The 17,743-nt window shown below is 40.4% G+C and overlaps 7 protein-coding genes across 7 annotated transcripts; 4 read left to right on the forward strand and 3 right to left on the reverse strand.

Moving 5' to 3' along the window:
- The first annotated feature begins 1 nt into the window (after window position 1).
- LOC108600146 (transcription initiation factor TFIID subunit 10b) lies at window positions 2-305 on the forward strand. Its single transcript, XM_033295025.1, has one exon. The coding sequence runs from the start codon at window positions 2-4 to the stop codon at window positions 245-247; it is 246 nt and encodes an 81-aa protein (XP_033150916.1). The 3' UTR covers window positions 248-305.
- On the reverse strand, window positions 292-1,234 carry LOC108600137 (gamma-secretase subunit Aph-1). The gene is made up of 2 exons (XM_017987532.2): window positions 773-1,234; window positions 292-712 (listed from the first exon to the last, which is right to left on the reverse strand). The coding sequence occupies exons 1-2, from the start codon at window positions 1,166-1,168 to the stop codon at window positions 389-391; spliced, it is 720 nt and encodes a 239-aa protein (XP_017843021.1). The 5' UTR covers window positions 1,169-1,234; the 3' UTR covers window positions 292-388.
- A 324-nt stretch (window positions 1,235-1,558) lies between these two features.
- Window positions 1,559-3,267, forward strand: LOC108600726 (sorting nexin-20). The gene is made up of 4 exons (XM_017988468.2): window positions 1,559-1,791; window positions 1,851-1,994; window positions 2,057-2,753; window positions 2,818-3,267. Coding segments are annotated over exons 1-4 (978 nt in total). The 5' UTR covers window positions 1,559-1,790; the 3' UTR covers window positions 2,954-3,267.
- Window positions 3,268-3,353: 86 nt separating this feature from the next.
- LOC108594448 (transportin-3) lies at window positions 3,354-6,907 on the reverse strand. Its single transcript, XM_017979622.2, has 5 exons — window positions 6,647-6,907; window positions 5,466-6,542; window positions 5,242-5,408; window positions 3,809-5,170; window positions 3,354-3,742 (listed from the first exon to the last, which is right to left on the reverse strand). Exons 1-5 carry the CDS (start codon window positions 6,758-6,760, stop codon window positions 3,682-3,684), a joined length of 2,781 nt encoding a protein of 926 aa, XP_017835111.2. The 5' UTR covers window positions 6,761-6,907; the 3' UTR covers window positions 3,354-3,681.
- A 1,595-nt stretch (window positions 6,908-8,502) lies between these two features.
- Window positions 8,503-8,986, forward strand: LOC108608042 (SNAPIN protein homolog). The gene has a single exon (XM_017999223.1). The coding sequence runs from the start codon at window positions 8,555-8,557 to the stop codon at window positions 8,963-8,965; it is 411 nt and encodes a 136-aa protein (XP_017854712.1). The 5' UTR covers window positions 8,503-8,554; the 3' UTR covers window positions 8,966-8,986.
- LOC108608041 (methyltransferase N6AMT1) lies at window positions 8,955-9,693 on the forward strand. Its single transcript, XM_017999222.2, is given in 2 exon segments — window positions 8,955-9,474; window positions 9,476-9,693. Coding segments are annotated over 2 exon segments (669 nt in total). The 5' UTR covers window positions 8,955-8,970; the 3' UTR covers window positions 9,641-9,693.
- A 1,962-nt stretch (window positions 9,694-11,655) lies between these two features.
- LOC108608043 (bacchus) lies at window positions 11,656-16,083 on the reverse strand. The gene is made up of 4 exons (XM_017999224.2): window positions 16,039-16,083; window positions 14,839-15,292; window positions 11,807-11,969; window positions 11,656-11,734 (listed from the first exon to the last, which is right to left on the reverse strand). The coding sequence occupies exons 2-4, from the start codon at window positions 15,088-15,090 to the stop codon at window positions 11,685-11,687; spliced, it is 465 nt and encodes a 154-aa protein (XP_017854713.1). The 5' UTR covers window positions 15,091-15,292; window positions 16,039-16,083; the 3' UTR covers window positions 11,656-11,684.
- Window positions 16,084-17,743: the final 1,660 nt, after the last annotated feature.

Consider the following 17,743-nt stretch of genomic DNA (forward strand, 5'->3'; position numbering starts at 1 on the left):
TATGGGCGGCTTTCATGCCGATGACAAGCGCATAGTGCGTCTAATATCAATTGCTACACAAAAATTCATGTCTGAAATAATAGACGATGCACTGCAGCACTCTAAGGCACGCACACATTTGCAAAACTCGAATACACCTGGCGGTTCCAAGGCCAAGGATCGCAAGTTTACTCTAACTATGGAAGATTTGCAGCCAGCCTTAGCTGATTACGGCATTAATGTGCGCAAAATGGATTATAGTCAGTAGTCAATTAAATTTAGTTAAAGAAAATAAACAAGCACTTGCTCTAAATTAGTCAAAAATTGGAGTATTTAATGTAGCAAGACTTAAATTAACGAAATTAATATTAAGGGTTCCTTAGATACAGTTGAGATAATGTCAATTAGTCTATTGACATGTGATGAAGCGCTTGAAACTTCTAACGCTTCCACCAGCTACACGGAATGCTATAATACCGGTCAGGATTGTTACTATATAGTTAGGCAGCAGTGTTGCCCAATAGAGCTCATCCGCATTGAGCAACGTAAGCAAGGAAACAAAGAGGTGTGAACCCACCACATAGCCAATGTGCACATAGTTGTTCGTGTCGAATGCATTAAAAAATATTATGCTCCAGAAAGTGTGTAGTAGTATTAAGGCGAGCGCCTGAGCAGCAGACGTTATAAAAAAGATTTCAGTGCCACCTTTCAATCCCATGGTGCCGGGTCCGGTCTATAAAGATTATATTTACATTTAATAATGATTGTCTTAAGTAATTCAAAAGGAGCTCACCATATCCGCCAGCACATTGACGAGCGCAAACATGCCTGAGATAATGCCAAAGCCCAATCCTGACACATAGGCCAAAATATGTTTGTTATCTGTCACGCGCGTATCTTCTGCCACTGCATGCAATCCCTGCTCAGTGCTGCGCAGTATACGATAAATAATATAGCGAAAGCACTCCTGGAACAGCACAGAAAAGACCACTCCAAATGCCAACACATCCCGCAGCGGTATCATCGCAAACCATAATAACGACGATAAGAGCAGCGAAAGCAGCCAAAAGAATGCAGCAGCAATGAGTATGATAATACGTACAGGATCGTGTGCAATGGTGAAAACGAAGAGTGAAAATGCTGGACCAAAGGCTATCAAAGTGCAGCCAAAGAACTCCGGCAGCGTCATTATGAAAATCACAGAATTTTACAACAGTCTCTGTATAGTAGTGGGTGTTTATGTTTTTTCAGTGACAAATTCTGATCTAGTGATGCGCAATACAACGTGAGTCGTGCTATTACTTATCGATTACAGATAGCAAAGTGTTTTGATGCCCTACAGCAACTGAAGCGTTTGGGTTCCATGAAGCGTTTTCCTATGAAGTCTATTCGAATCCTAAATATGTACATAGGTGCAATACGAAAGTAAAACCAAATTAATAATCACAGATCACAAAGATACAAAAGGACATACAATTTTTATATTTAAGCTATTCATACATAAGTTTTACATACACATAGCAAAGCGCATGCAACAGCCGTGATAGCCAAGTCTTTTATTAGAATTGCAGTAAAACAAAGGCGTCCCACTTACATCTCTTCGTCAACTGTTGGGGCAATGTTTTGGTTGAGGCACCTCTGGGGATTAGTCACAAAACATACTGTATACGTCATACAACTGACATTCTCGCGATAAACAAAGGCAAAACAAAATATAACAGTAACAGTAGCGTATCGCGCACAGCTGTTAAATCATTTCTTACAATTAGTGACTACTATTGGGCCTGCCCCCTCTCGAAACTTAAATAAAAAGTAAGCTCATCAGTTGCAGTAAATGCAAGTTAAGGTAAAAAACAAGCTGTTACTTGCAGTGCATGCCGTAATGGCCAAACGTCTGCTACCACACCAGCCTTCGATGGATGAGCCCTATCCGGAGGAGGATCCAGACAGCCCGGCCATTGAGGCAGCTGCCTTAGCCATACAACCAACAGCGGCAGACCAGCAACCAGAAAAAGGTTTTTAAATGAAATACTTATAATTTAATGACTTGTAAAGAATCTCACATATGCCACTGCAGCCTTCTGGGAGCGCTTAAAGGGCAATCGCAAGTTCCAGCCCACGGCCGATGGCAGCTCCCAGCTGCGTTTTGAGATTATGCTAGCGCATATAATGCCACGCGACATAGTGGATGCCAAGATCAAGCGCTTTGTGGTCTACGAACTAACTGTGCGCCAGGACACCAACGTCATGGACGAGCAGCCAGCCAAGATTGAGCGTCGATATACGGATTTTCGTGAACTGTATCAGTGTCTTAAGCGCGAGCAGCCACAAGCGCTGAACAACATAAGTTTTCCAAGCAAAGTGCTTATGGGCAACTTTTCGCCGGAGCTAATAGGCGAGCGCAGCATTGCCTTTGAGGATTTCCTCACACATGTTGCTGGGCAAGTTAAGCTGCGTGACTCTGAGCCATTCTTACGCTTTCTGCAGCATGAGGAGTTGACAAAGGCTTGCCAATATCTGGACGAGCGACGCAATGAAATGGCCATACCGTTGCTGGAGAACTGCTTTCGGCTACTGAACAAGGTCTACATGAATCGTTCGCGTCCTGTTCTTTTAATACTCTGCCGTCTGGTCGCAGCCTGCACTGCCTCCCCGGTACCACATCATTCAGCGGAGCGATGGGCTCTGCTAGCGTTAAGTCGCTTTGACACGCTTTGCGACATTGATTTGCTGCCTCTTTATATTCCATTGCTGCACACCTGTGCGCATCTCTGGCAAGTAGTCCCTACAGGTGCATATATTTATAATCAATATAATACTTACATAATATCTCCACAGGTGGCAGCGTGGCCTGGATCAAAAACCCATTACGGATCGCTTGACTGAAATGTCCAAACAGGGCATCAACACTGCTAACATCACAAGCCTGGTGCAAGCTATTCACAAGTTAGATCCACGCACCGAAACCATTTGAATTCAATTAACATACCCATAATCATCCAATACTCCAATACACTCGTAGAGCCCTTAATGCTAAGCAAAAAGTGCAATTAGTAAACGTTATCGTGTATTTAGCATTTAATGTAATTATAAATATTATTTGTTCGTTGTAATTCCTCTACTGGCGATGTATTTGTCCGAAAACTTGTTCTTGTGATTGTAAAATTTTCAATGATTCCATATTTATTTAATATTTAATTCCAGCATGTAAATGTATGTATAATTGTTTCTTGTGATTTGTACCTTTTCGAATAATAAGTTTAACCATATTATTTTCCGTTTGAATGCAAATAAAACTATGATACAAATTTGAAATACATTACTCTGGTTTTAAGGTAAATTAAGGTAATTTATTTTTAATCTTTTGAGTCATAATTTTTTTTTTTTAGTCCTAAAGTGCATTTTAAACTATTCAGCTTAAGCTAATTTTTTTTTGTAAAGTTTTGTGAGGATCTTAGGACCGCAATCCATTTAAATTAACAAATATATTTCACTTATGTCGTCCTTATGCATTAACGCGCTTTTCAACTATAATTACATAAATCGTATGTATTATTTATATATATAAATATAATGCTGCTTCTGCAAGCACGAACAAGTCTCTATATGCATATACACATACATAAATAATTCCAAATGTACAAATGATAATTAAATTAAGGCGATGCTGTGGCTTTTACTAAGACCGGCGTAAAGTTCTTGCTAGCGATATAGACGCGTAAAGGTTTTCAAAGCCTGCGATACAGCCTTTGTTGTGTCCGCTCTGCAAAGATAGCAACGGAATTGATTTAAGTATAAGCATGAAATAAAATATTATATTTAAAATTACCTCAGCACAGTGTTGCTAAACTCATCGAGTTGCTCTTGGGTGGCGGTCACGTAGCCACCGCTGTTTTTCTTGGGCAGCGCCTCCAACGCCTGGCTTAAAAACATTTCCATTTGAGTATTGTCCACCACATGCTTTAGCTCGCAGAGCACTTCGGCCACATCGGCAAGCATATAGCTGTGCAGTTGAAACACCGATGCTTGTACAAGATTCATCACCAAGGCGCCACCATGCTGGCCGGCCAGTTCCACCACAAGTGGGCGACACTCGGCATGTCGATGATTGCTGCTGCGTCCCCAGGTTAACAGATTAATAAAGAACTTCATGACAGACGAGTTCGCTTCGCGATGATCCAGTGAACAGGCTATTAAGGCGCACTGAAAAATGGGTGTGATAAGACTACTCTGCAATAGCTGTAGTGGGCAGCAGTCCAAGTAACGTGAGGCCAGGCGAAAGAAGTCATCAACTGTATCCGGATTATTTCGTAGACCGTTTTCCTGCTGCAGCAGACTAAAGGTGGGCTCAATAAAAGCCTGCAGCATTTCGAGCAAGCCCGATATGCACTCTTTAGTCTTGGCAAACTCATCCACCAGTATGGACCCAACGTAGAGGAAACAGCTGTGATGTTGTACCGCATAGAGTACCACAATTTGTTTGATAAGTGGCTCAACCAGCATTACGGCCTGCTTGCGCACCATGCGCACGGAGTAGCGTATAAGACGACAGGTGCGCTCCATAATACGCAGGTCATTCTGGTATTTGTCCAGTACGCGTGATACCAGTGGCCACGCATCGTTTAATATTGCAACCGTTGGATGCTCCACATTGTCAGGCACATCGGGATTGGTGTGGCGTATAATCGCACAAGCGCGATCTATCCAATAGGCGGGATCATTGCGTTCGCCCTTCTCCAGGCTACTATTGTTGGACTCCAGCAGCTGGGCCAGCGGCTGCAGCTGAAAGCCCACAATCTCACGCATGGCCGGCTGCAATTGCTCGCGCGGCAGCCTGGTCAGTATTAGCGATATGCCTTTAAGCAAACCAATGGCTACATCGTTGTTTATCTGAAAGCTGTCTAAGCTGCGCGCAATCTCCACCAGTCCACTAATGTGACAAACCATTTTCTGCCTGCAGGCGGCACATATGGATGTCAACGCTATGGCAGCCGCCGAGGCAAGACCGTTCTTCTGCTGCAGAGCATACAAAAGAAAATTGAGCACTGACTCTAGCAGTTCCGAGTGGTTCTCAATCCAGTCGCATAGTTCGCCGATAAGCATAATGGAGGTATAGCGCACCGCAATGTGAGTTTGATCCGTCATATTGAGTATGGCCTCCACCACTTTCGGTATCACATCGTTCTCCTCGCTGCAAGACAAAGAAAACGTTAATAACATAATATATACATACAAATTTTTGTCTATCAACTAAATACAGACGGCAAAATATTCTTTGCTACGTTTTGCATTATAAATAGCGCCGCCTCTATAGATTCCCAGGTGGCATTCGGTGCTTGTAGTATAATAAACATTTGCTTGAAGCATGCACCGGAGCCCACAATGAAAGCTACGTCCTTTAGCAAATCAGACACCTTGCGGCGAAAGTCCTAAAATTCGAAAAGTAAATGTTATTCATTGTTTAAAAAAATATTAGCAAGTCGCACATAAAAGTTATTGTTCTCCTCAATGAGACCATCATGATCGCTTTCCATTTGCGCGTGCCTGTAGAGGGCGCTAATCAGTCGCTCTATGTGCGGGCGAAACCTTGCGCAGAGCTTATCATCGTAACGCTGAAAGAGATCCTCGCTCAATTTGTACCACAGATGAAAGGTTATTTCGGCCACCTCATAGTCAAAATGTCCAACACAGAGTAGCACCAGGTCTAAAGCCTTCATTGCATGCTGCTGCTCGAGTATATCCAAGGAGAACACATCGCAGAGTGTGGTAAAAATGCGACAGTAATTAATTGTCTTATCCGTATCTTCATGCGCAACGCTTAGATGATAAGCCGGCTCTAGCTGGCAGATGGCCTCAAAGGTACGCATCAACTGTGGTTCCACCTCCAGACTACCGCTGTGCGCGCCCATGCAACTAAGCAGGGCACAAACGCATTCGGTGGCATTGTCGTGCAGTTTGCCTGATGTCTCCGCCGGCTGGCTGAGCAGACGAAACGCGAGCTGTGAGAGCGCATTATCGCAGATGTGTGTTAGCGGAAAGGCGTGTATAACCAGCCAGGCACTGTAAGTGCGCAACGTTGCATTCCATATGCGCTGCTGATCCAAATCCTCACGTTGCGCGCACATGCACAGAAACTCCAGCACACACTCGGCACTGGCGTCAAACTGTTTGTGCACTTGTTCGCGGCGATTGGCGCCTAAGCGTAAATAGCGCGAGTCTATTTCCTCGGGTAGCACCTTTAGAACTTCCAACAGTGGCCAAATGGCTTTGGGATATGGTGAGAGTGTCTTTAGCAGATCGCTTATAGGTTCCTGCCACGTGGCCATTAGCAACGCCAAGTCGGCCACTGCTAGACTGAGCTGTGTCACTATCACATTGTCTGTCTGTTCATCTATTTGGCCAATATGTGTTATGAGCGAGTCTCTCAGCGATTCGTGTGTGTGCGGCGGCAGTTCGCTGAACGAGTTTTGTATTTTGTTACGCATAGTCTGTGCGGCAAAGTAGTTAGCATGCAAATCACGTTTCTGGTGCAGTAGCTCGTCGGCTATGGTCCATGAGTAGATCTGCGGGCAACAAGTGCATCAAGTTATCAAAATGTATAGCATATGTCAGTGCCTATGAAGCAGACTGCAGACCCAGGGCAGCTGCGGCTTCTAAAAACACTTACAGACTTTTGGAAATCTTGCAGCCATTTGTTGGCCTTTTCCTGTTCCTTGGGGTTGCTGCCTTGGAATAAGGCATTGATCGCTTGATATACTATATCCACCGAGTATGTGTCCATTGCGCCGGCAGCGTATATGTAATCAAAGCATTTAGTTTTAATATCAAAGTTAATGTTTTTTTGCTTTAGGAACTTGTGGTGGTCTGGCGATAGTTCTGCCGCATACTATCGACATGCTTGTAACTGTAACGAGTCACGAGCTCTCATCTCTTAACAATAGTCATCGTTTTTGAAACACAAATTTTGCAAAGCATACATTTATTAAAATATATATTTGTATAGTATAGAAACAATATGTATATTTCTATTGATCCACTGATGATTGGAACATCAATTCTGCAGAACCATCATTACTAAAGCACCAAGTGTTTTCTGTAGGATTTGTAAGAATATTTCGATCGTAATTCAAATGTCGTAACTGAAACCCGATCGGGCGATTGGTAGGTAAATCAGTATCATAAATTACGATCAGGGTCCAATCCACCCTCTTGCCTGGGTGGTCTAAATAGGACTTTATGCTCCTTTCAATATTTATCCAAAGAGCATAATCGCCACCGAAATTTCTATTTGCTCGATTGGTTTGAGGGGCATAATTGAATTCATTGTCAGATCCACCGCCCAGGCTGCATGCAAGCAAGTGCCCTGCGTCATCCCCTTCCAATTTATTCATAGTTTGACTCATGCGTCTATAAATAAATGAGGGTATAGGCCGACGCCTTCGTTCGGCTGGATTCGGGTTGTTGTCTGGTAAATGATAATATGTTATAGTTGCTTTGAGTAACAAAGGCAACCGATTAGGCCCTTTCACGAAAATGCTCGTAAATGGGGAACCTTGTGGCGGCGCTATTGACGTATATTTAGTAGGGTCACTGTACGCACTAACTAGATTATCAAAAGAAGCTAGTGGAAAGATCCCTCATAAACTCTGCACGTCGACGAAGTCTTTCCTTACTACGTCCATTTTCCAATCGATATAAGGGGTCGGTTAGTTCACCATTTATAGGCTCTGTACCTAAAAACAGGCCTTATAACTTTTTTTAATTGTATAAAATATATATTAGGCTTACGTGATCGACCCGCGAAGGTACACACTAGAATTACAGCTATTAACCCAATGAACTTCATCTTAAGACTGCCCAAAATTCGGTACAACAAGCTAGATTTTATACAAGATACATACATTTTAGAATTTTCCGATACATCGATGTTTTGTTTTCAACATCGATGTTTTGTTTTCAACATAGCGCGCGCGAATTTTTTTTTTAAATTACTCCATCACTTTGTATCACTCTTTGCATCCAAGAAATTTGGAAAAATGGACAAATTTAGAATCGATCTAAAATGTAAACTTTTTTTGTTATATATTTTTTATTGTTGAAAAATTAAGCTTTAATTTCAGATTGAAAGTGTTTACTATTTTTTTCGATGTTTCAGCGATGTTTCGAGGTTTTAAAACATCGAAATTGAAAACATCGATGTTCCCACTATCGATGGTTTTGCAGCTCTACTATTGACCCTTATTCTTACTAAAGCGCCAACCAAGCCCCACTACCAATGTTTGAAGACTCACAGAAAATGGGTGACAATTTCAATATGCGCAAATTTGCATCAAACAAACATTCGACTTCTGGATTGTTGCTGAAACACTAATTATCATTTGGGGACTCACAAATATTTCGAGTTTTAAATATTAGATATTCTTAATCAAATTTGAAAGCTATCGATACGGAGTGATGGGCTTTTTCAAACCATCGATGACTATTGACGAACCGATTGTAACCGAGCCTTCGTTCATCTCTAAATATGATTAGAGCCTATGAATCTGTAAATTTTTGTAAAGTTTTATAAATTGCAATGGACAAAGATTCAGATTCTACAGTTACCTCTCTGGATGAAAATACGGAAAACTTTTGCGCTAACCACACACGCGATATCTTGGCCGAGGGTATAACAAACCTGTTTAAGCCCACTATCGAGAAGCTTGACGAACGTGTTGCCTCAACAATACAATTGCAGTCAGAGTTGCGTGGACAACTGGAGGCCTTGTCAGCTCAATTGCGGGACATTGAGAAGGCACAACATCAAATACCCGAGTTTGCGGATAAGGTCAAGGAGCTGCTTAACGTAAAACAAAAGGTGACAATCATAAATAACGTGCTGTCAACAAGTCAAGAGCGCCTAACCGGACTGCACAAGCTTATTGAGAAGGAGCAGCGGCGTCGACAGGCACTGCTAGACTCAGCGCTTAGCACAAACATATCATAGACAATATGGAGACACCACACACTGAGCATCTAAGCGCTGACGACTGGGAACATGTTTACGAGCCGGCAGAGGATTCATTTTTGTTGCTAGATGCGCTAGAAGCGGATCTTGATTTTATTGAAAAGCTGCAGCCATGTCTATGCTTAGAGATTGGATCGGGCAGTGGTGTTTTGATAACTGCGCTAGCCAAGCGACTTTCGCACAACACTCTCTGCCTCGCCACAGACATCAATCCACGTGCCTGCATTGCCACCAAGCGCACAGCGTTGCACAATGGAGCTCGGGTGGATAGTATGCGCAACAACTTGGCAAGTGCTATACGGAAACGTTGCATCGACTTACTGCTTTTCAATCCGCCGTATGTTGTGACTAGCGATGAGGAACTGGAGAGTCAACGGCTCACAGGCGAAACGCCCTCAACGGAACGCAATTTAGTTTATTCTTGGGCTGGTGGCACGGATGGTAGGCGTGTAACTGATATTTTAATTGGAGCATATTGCGATGACATTACTTTCGCCCAGTGGTGTGCTGTATTTGTTGCTGCTGCGTGAAAATAAACCAGATGAAATTATCAAGCAATTACAAAAATTAAATTTTAAGGCTGTCAAGCATATGGAACGGCGCATTCCTGGCGAACATCTGTATATACTAAAGGTAACTAGAACCTCGTTTTGAGTTTACCGCCTAATAAAAAATAGTCAAAAAATCTTAAACATAGACTCTATATATCTGTCATGTATACTTATCTTCGAGCTGTTCAATTGTCTCCACGAAGAGCTTTTGCCTGCTAGGATCTCAGCTGAACAAAGAAGCGTTTCAAAATATTTAAAATCATAAACTACCCTTAGTCGCACCACTGCAACTTTCCCTTTGTAGTACATACATTGCATTATTGCACATAAATTCTTGATATAATTGCGGAAGGCAAAAAACGAGTACAGCCCTGCAGCAACATTAAATGCACCCCTAAATCAAATGACGAGCGAAACAAAACAGAATGTACGATAGGATTACAATATTAATCAATGATATATGTATATACCCATAACGTATGTATTTGGGGTAACTACCCCTACACAGGGTACATATGCTTATATGGAACGCATGGTAGAGTTTTTGCTGCTAGGGAGGTTTCCTGTACTGATTGTCCCAACCCCAACCCTCCAAAATTGAAACAAGCTCTTTTTATTGGCATCTTTAACTGCCAATTGTTGTGTTTGTTTTTGTTGGTTTTCATTTTTTCGTACTATGTTTTTTTTTCATTCTTTACGTAATTACAATAGTTTAATTCAACGAGACATACTTTACTTGACTTTTGTTTGTGGCTCAATTGGTGTTTTTTTTCACTACAACTGGTTTAAATTGCTATTTTTTCAATCACTTATTTACAAAGTTATGTGTATGCTATTATTGATTTATTAAATGCTTATCGTAAATCATTATATGGTTGTTTGGGTTTGTGGGTCAGTTAATTATTTAAACTATTGGCCATTGTTGCTGTTATTTTTCTTTACAACAAATCTATAACTTGCACTTTAATTTTTCTTTAAATATCAGTCATTAAATATGTGAACTTTATTTATCGCTATTGTGAGCTATTGAGTATAGTAAATAGTAAATATGCGTAGCTTTTCCCGATTTTTTTCCTTACTACTAGTACTATGTATGTGTTTAACATTAAAAATTATGCAATTTGTTTTTTATGAAATATATTTTCTCAATATACTTGTGGGTTTTTACAATTTACAAATGAATTAACTTTAGCATTAATTGATTTGCCACTTGCAATAATATTTAACAGATTACTTTGACTTTGCTCTATAAACTAAGAATTTTACTTCTTATCAATTGTGTTTGTTTTTTAATTTCAATTTTAAAATTTAATACTGACATTAAATACTTAATCGTAGTTAATAGTTTAATGAGTAAATGCTGAAACAAAAGTAAAAATTGCCCCAATTTGAGGCTCCCCAAGCAAGATCAAAAAAAAATAATCAGAATGAAATCAAACTTCCCGTTGCGCCCGCCCGCGTATTCAAAAAATAGACACTCACAAATGAGCTCTAGTGTTGTCGCACAGTGGGCGCAAAAATTTTGAAACCATATGTAAAACTTGCGTGTATTTTTTGTATATATTTTGTTGTTTGTTTTAATTGCGTTTGCTTCTTTTGATCATTCATAAAATGTAACGTCTAATTTTAATAATGAATTCTTATTAATGTGTGTATGTGTCGGTGTATTTATTATTTTTAAGTAAATTATGGGCTCCATTTTTGCTTCTTGATCTTCTTCATCATCATCTTCCATATTCTATTTAGATTAAGACTTATGACTTAAAGGGAAAGAAAGAGCTTATGGGTTTGTTTGTGTATAATTCTTTTTGGGGGTATTTTTACTTTCTTCGGGGGTTTTTAGAACTTTTTCTTGCAATTTGCGAAAACGTAATTGTTTTGTATTTTGTTTTCACTTTTTGTATTTCTTTTTTTATAAAAAAAGTACATGTAAAATACAATTAAAATAAAATAAGAAATAGAAAATTATTTCTTAAACATAAGAATTATATACTTTTGCGATTTTTTTGTGTGGTTTTTTTTCTCTGGTTTTGTTTTTCTTGCTTGTAACTTGTTTTATTTATTATTAATTTAAATTTGTTTGTATTTTTTATTTGTTTTTGTTTTATTTTTTTGTTGTTGTTTGTTTTGTTTTGACTACATTATTATTACGCTTGATCGTCCGAGCCGGATCCGTCATCATTCTCATCGTCGTCATCTGTTTATGCAAAGGCAAGAATTTGGAATTAGTTTTATACGCTTTAAAGAATAATCATTTGAGGCAGCTTACCGTCACATTCAATATCATCCTCCTCACCATCGTAGGGTACATCATATTCGTCGCTTTCGATTTCACTGTCACCCTCAATGATTTCCTCTAATGCCTCCTCCTCATCGGAGTCTCCATCAGCGGGTTTATCTTTCTTGGCTTTCTTTGATTCGGCGGATTTAGCCTGCAATTGCAAGAGAGTGAGAAAAAAGTACGTTAGTATGTTTATTGATCAACGAGGGTAACTCAAACACCACAAATCTCCTTGATCAAGGGCATAGCGCAAATGTTTATCAAAATCCAACTGCATATGTATAGTAAATATGTACATTATCCCCTGGCATACCATACACACTCTCAGCATATGTAAGAGTTTGTATTTGTTTGTGTATGTGTGCGTAGGGCCATAAAATGTATATTTTAAGCCCACAAAACATGAAAATGGCCCTTAATGCTGGAAGTTAAAGCAGCAGCAAGAAAAATCGTTATTTTCGCCGTAAAAAAAAGACATTTGAAAAATGCGCGCGCCAATGGAATTCGCTCCAAACACGCACCAATGAATTACATACAAAAAGAGAGAGGGAGAGTCCATGAGTGGGTGTATGAGTGAGATAGTCAACAGAGAGCGCCAAATTGCCGCATTACAAGTGCAGCTCTCACTTACATAGAGCGGCATATTTATTTACTACATAATAGTGGTGTGCGGTGTGTAAAGACAACAAACGAGACGGCGGCATATGTATCCGCATCCGTGAGATACAAAACCAGCCAAGCCAAGCGTGCGTTCGACCCACTGTGTGACCGTAAGCCGAGCCAAAAAACCGAAACGAATACTCAACTTGGCAGCGGCGTCGCTGTCGCCGCCAGCTGCAGCTGCTCAAGAGAGAACAGCGTCGCTGTTCTGGTCAGAACTGTACCTGAGCAACAGAAACGCGCGCCGTAACAAAGTTGCATGAATGAAAGGAACACACGCACACAATCACATACAGTCATACAACAGCTGCCGCAACGCTGCTTTGCTGCTGCTACCACGACTGCGGGTGAGTTGAAAAAAGACGCCGTTGCTGGCGTCGACGTTAGCGTCGCTGCTTTGGCATGCGTGGGTTCAAGCAACAACAAGCCGAAGTAAATACATAAACCAGTCACGTTCCCATGTAAAAGAAAACTGAACAACACATAGGCAGATAAATACATAATGTACATAGCTGTGCGTGTTGTTATAATTTAACAACGATTGTTACAACGTAAGAAAACAAGATAAATCGTGTAGAAAAAGAGAGAGCAAATAGAACAAGAGAGAGAGAGAGAGAGAGAGTGAATACATGTGTGCAAAATATGCGCGCTCTCTGAAGCACAACAAAAGGAAGCGAAACGTGAAATAAGGGAAAACTACAGATAGATAGATATATGTAAAGATATATGTAGTACTTATTGGTAACAAACAACTTAGAAAACAGGGTCAGCAAATACTAGCTAGAATATAAAACTGGAACGGTTACTTCTGAGCAAGCATTTATAAAAAAGATCTACAAGATACATGTTTAGGCTTGGAGCATTCTAGAATTACAAAACAACAATTCAATAGATACTGATTACAACGCTGGAAATATCCGACAGAAATAGAGCGTGCTGGTTAAAAACTGTACATTCTTTAGCTAAGGCCTGCGACAAATATCAATTTGTTAATTTATGTGATCTACGCCAAAGATGAACCACAACCACAAAAGAACACATACATATAAAACACACGCACATTAGCTCATTAATATGTTTATCAAAAAATGCGCCTTTTTTATGTGATTATGGCACAAAAACAGCGAAAGGAATGTCTTAACTAAACTGGTTAACGTGCTCTTGTTCACTCACGCTCTCTCCCTCTCTATCTCTCTCTCGCGCGCTCGCTGCCCACCCTCTCTCTATTTTAAGTTACTCTCACACGTTCTGTGTGTAATATGGCGGACAGCCGGCCGGCTTTGTTTTTAGCTGAGTATAACATTTTTTTTGGCCTGGCGCGCAATATTTTAACAGTTGTTGTTGTTGTTGTTTCTGGTAACATGCTGTTGGAATTGAGAGCGCAAGTGTGCAAGTTGCATTTGCATGTGCATATTGGTTAATTGCAAGAGCTTTAATTCTATTGTTGAGTATTTAGCACAAAACACACTCACAGATACATTAACTGACATGCACTGTGTGCATGTGTGCTGCAAGGCTAAAAGCTTTTAATGTTTTAACACTCCTATAGTTGTTGTTTGTTGTTTTTCTCTTTCTGCGTCTTGCCTGCCATGATGCTAATGACCTATTCGCATTTCCAGTATTTACTCGTCTCATACATACATATATTTCAGTGTATACAAAGTAAACGGCGCTCTCCTACTCGCATTCTCTCTGGCTCTCTCGCGGTGTTGCTAAGTAACTGTACTCTCACTAAGTTCGTAACCTCGATTAGAAGCTAAGCAATAAATAATCTTTGATTACCGTCTCCGCAATCATCTCAATTTAATCGTAAACAACCCACACATACATATGCATGTATTACAATTACATATTTATAACGAAAGTATATAAGCGCTTACTTTCTCTCTCCGCGCTCTCTTTTTTTCTTTTTGCTTCGCTGTGTTAGAAAGGCAGCTGAAATAGAAAAACGTGTGTATATCTATTTCTAGAAAAAGCGTTTTCCCAACCTTTACGCTTTTCCTTTTGGCCTGGCAAACTATCAGTTTTATTTTTGTAATGTTGCCGCCGCGGGAATAACGTAATTTTCATGAATCATTAGCCGAATAATTTAGCGCGTAAACAAAAGCTATCGATCGATAACCAAATCGATAAGTAAACATAAAAAAAGATACAGACAAGTGCCTGCCTGCCCGCGTTTGTTTTGTTGTCAAACAAGCGACGAACAAGCGGGGAAAGAGAGGCATTAGAAAAGTGAGAGAGTTGTAGCTACTGATTAGGCCAAAATGTTGAAACTGTACAATCAGCCGTAGATAAAGGAGTGTAGTAGGTGTATCCTATAAATAGCTGTTTTTGTTGATTTTTTCTTTTGCAATACTTACTTCAGCTTGCCTCTTTGTGGCTTTGACTGATCCCTTGGCGGGCGCTGCAGCGGCATCGGCACCATCGGCAGCATCTTCACCATCCTTGGCAGTACCATTGTCAGCCGCATCACCTGCAGCATCGGCAGCCGCGGATTTGTCATCGGCAACAGCTGCTTTGGCTTTGGCTTTGAGATCCTCCTTCACATCATCGACTGCGACCTTCTCGACGGCAACATCTCCGTTATTCTGTTGTTCTGTGGCTGCAGACATTTTGTTGTTGTTGTTGTGGTGTGGTTTTGAACTTGGTTTTAAAAACTTTGTATATATTTTTTTGTACAATTATATAACGGACAAGCGTCGGTTATATGGTACTAGGTATATAGGCTTGTTATAACGATTATTGCGTGCGTGAATTTCCGTATCCGTTCCAAGTACTGATGATGTATATACTCCAACGCTTTATTTTTGATTGCTGTGTATTCAAGATATTATTTGATTTGATTATTTTCGTTGTTGTTGACAAAAATTAGCGCAAAGTAGAAAGATTGTTCCGAGAAGGGAAAAAACGAGAACCGCACCGCACGAAGCACACAAACACACTGCCTGAACTTCAGCTACGTCCTGTGTATTTAACAGATACAAAAGCAGCGCGCACACACACAGATGCAGCTACAGCTGCAGATACACGATTAATTGTCGGCGGCTCTCGTTTCTTCTCTCGCTCTCACTTGCGTGCGCTCTTTTTGCTTGCTAGCGTGCTGTTTCTCTCTCTATGTCTCTCTCGCTTTAGCGTATGCCAAGTACTACACTGAACAAAAAGCACAGCGCCGTTTACTCAGCAGCAGTTGGCAAAGTAAAGAAGAGAAGGCAACAACAACATTAGCCAAGCAGCGGAGGCGAGTACTATACTATACAACTACAGTAAAGCCCGCCTTTCCCTGCGAGCCCGGCTTTTCAAAATAAATTTATAATAATTTTAGTGTTTCTTTTTTTTTTTTTTGATTTGAAATAAAATAATAAAAAATCTATAATTTTAGGCTCAGCTCAGCGCTCTCGGCAACAAATACTTTAGACAACAACATGTGATATTTATTATTTATTTAATAAATTTATTGTTGTTTTAGCATATTTGTTTAGCCGGGCTGATTAAAATTTCAGTATTTTTCTATATTTTTTTGTAAAGCAATATAAAATTTGTATTTAGCGCTTCAGACTAACCACCGATATGTACCCGTTAACGGTTCGTACAAGACTGAAATCGCTCAACGCGCATTTCACACGTTCGACTACAGATTGCGGGCAGTGTCTTCATGAACTGCTTGGGCGTCGCACATATAATTGCTTATTGCTCCTAAACCTTTATTTGCATTGGTCCCGAATCACTGGCAATATATAGTACATGAAATTATCTTTAATTTGGCATCTTTTAAATTTCGCTGTGATCAAGTTGAATTTCAGAATTGACACTTCGAGTGGGTTTCTTGACGCATTCCATACAAAATGCGCTTTGGCTGGCTCGTGAGTGTAGTTAGTACAGGCAGAGCAACACAGCGAAGCCAGCAGCGACGTCACCGGCGCGTTTGGCGGTAAATTTGAAAATTGCCGGGCGCAGCTTGGCCCACTATAGTTTTTGCCCCAAGATGAGCATAAGAGGGGGAGGGGGCGGGGGCCGGCTGGCAACATTGGCGTTCTGTCACACTGTCAGTTGGCGCGTCTGTGTGGCATGTGGGCTTATACGTGTGTGTGTGTGTGTGTGTGTGTGTATCTGTGTGTGTGTGTGTGTATCTTCTGTTGGGCCTGCATACTCAACATCAGTGTTTTGCTTATTGTTTGTGCCACCACACATATTTTTAGAGTGGACCTTTACCATGCGCATAATCAGGTCAATTGTTTGCTTACAGATTTAACGCTGCTTAATTTTAAAAAGCAAATAGCAAACATAAATTTCTATATGAAAAATCAGTCTTAAAAAATATTAAAAATAATATGAGCATGTTTCTTAGCTGAGCTAAAATCGATCGAATTTATGTTGCAACTTTCATTATGGTTCACCCAAATTCGGTGTTTGTGTTTTCAGTTTAATGCATCTTTCATTTCATTCTGTTGATCCCACATTTGTGGTTCGACAATCTGCTATCTCTGTTCATTACACAAGCGGACTGCAGATAGTTCGGGAGTTGACTAATGAGCTAACGTTCGTCTATATTCTATTGGCATTGTTGTAGCCAGCACCAGTCGTTGGCCACTAGTCTTTATTTGCTTGTCACAGTCGGTTTTCTGCTATTTTTATGCAAAACAAATAAGTATAGTTTGTAATCTGAATAATATGAGGCGTCGAGAGCGGCAGAAAGACCCACTACGAAAGCTCGCTAATTAAAACCAACCAATGCCCGGTTCCCCGCCGCCTGCTCCACCTTCTCTTTATTGCTGTCGTCGTGCTCTTGTGTGTGTGTTGTTGTTGTTGTTGTTGGTGGTGTTGCTAGTTTGACAGTCTGTACCAGTTTGTAGCCTCTGCTCAACACCTGTAATCGTGGGACAATCATTCAGACTTATCACATACAACAACGAATAACTGTGACTTTTGCTTGCTTTTGAGCCTTAGCATGTCTTGATAAGCCGATTTGCGTCTTCGTATTATTATTTATTTTTTGCACAGCGTGCTTTTCATACTTTTCGCTCATTTCTCAGTGCTTTTTTGAGTGACATAGCGTTCGTGCCCTTAAACATTCATGCGGATAAATAATATTGTTACGATATAATTACTCGTTTTCTATTGTTTTTCATGATAAATAAAAAACAAGGGAAATCTAAACTGGTCTGGTTTCTCCAACAAGCATTGCATAGAATATAGAGTATTTTATGTATCAGTTATTGCATACAAATGTTATGTACATACAAACAAACTACATACATTTGTATTTAT

The sequence above is a fragment of the Drosophila busckii genome, chromosome 2L (genome assembly GCF_011750605.1).
Source record: "Drosophila busckii strain San Diego stock center, stock number 13000-0081.31 chromosome 2L, ASM1175060v1, whole genome shotgun sequence".
NCBI lineage: Eukaryota > Metazoa > Arthropoda > Insecta > Diptera > Drosophilidae > Drosophila > Drosophila busckii.

What these genes read in the sequence shown, in the direction of transcription:
- LOC108608043 (XM_017999224.2), bottom strand. Translation starts at nt 15,090, where the DNA reads ATGTCTGCAGCCACAGAACAACAGAATAACGGAGATGTTGCCGTCGAG. An exon ending in CCACAAAGAGGCAAGCTGAA is followed by an intron (nt 11,970 to 14,838) that starts GTAAGTATTGCA and finishes TTGCAATTGCAG; the next exon opens with GCTAAATCCGCCGAATCAAA. An exon ending in GGATGATATTGAATGTGACG is followed by an intron (nt 11,735 to 11,806) that starts GTAAGCTGCCTC and finishes TTGCATAAACAG; the next exon opens with ATGACGACGATGAGAATGAT.
- LOC108594448 (XM_017979622.2), bottom strand. Translation starts at nt 6,760, where the DNA reads ATGGACACATACTCGGTGGATATAGTATATCAAGCGATCAATGCCTTA. An exon ending in AGGAGAACAATAACTTTTAT is followed by an intron (nt 5,409 to 5,465) that starts GTGCGACTTGCT and finishes TTCGAATTTTAG; the next exon opens with GACTTTCGCCGCAAGGTGTC. An exon ending in GTAGCAAAGAATATTTTGCC is followed by an intron (nt 5,171 to 5,241) that starts GTCTGTATTTAG and finishes TTTGTCTTGCAG; the next exon opens with CGAGGAGAACGATGTGATAC.
- LOC108600137 (XM_017987532.2), bottom strand. Translation starts at nt 1,168, where the DNA reads ATGACGCTGCCGGAGTTCTTTGGCTGCACTTTGATAGCCTTTGGTCCA. An exon ending in TCAATGTGCTGGCGGATATG is followed by an intron (nt 713 to 772) that starts GTGAGCTCCTTT and finishes TAATCTTTATAG; the next exon opens with ACCGGACCCGGCACCATGGG.
- LOC108600726 (XM_017988468.2), top strand. An exon ending in AGACCAGCAACCAGAAAAAG is followed by an intron (nt 1,995 to 2,056) that starts GTTTTTAAATGA and finishes ATGCCACTGCAG; the next exon opens with CCTTCTGGGAGCGCTTAAAG. An exon ending in CACACCTGTGCGCATCTCTG is followed by an intron (nt 2,754 to 2,817) that starts GCAAGTAGTCCC and finishes ATATCTCCACAG; the next exon opens with GTGGCAGCGTGGCCTGGATC.
- LOC108608042 (XM_017999223.1), top strand. Translation starts at nt 8,555, where the DNA reads ATGGACAAAGATTCAGATTCTACAGTTACCTCTCTGGATGAAAATACG.
- LOC108600146 (XM_033295025.1), top strand. Translation starts at nt 2, where the DNA reads ATGGGCGGCTTTCATGCCGATGACAAGCGCATAGTGCGTCTAATATCA.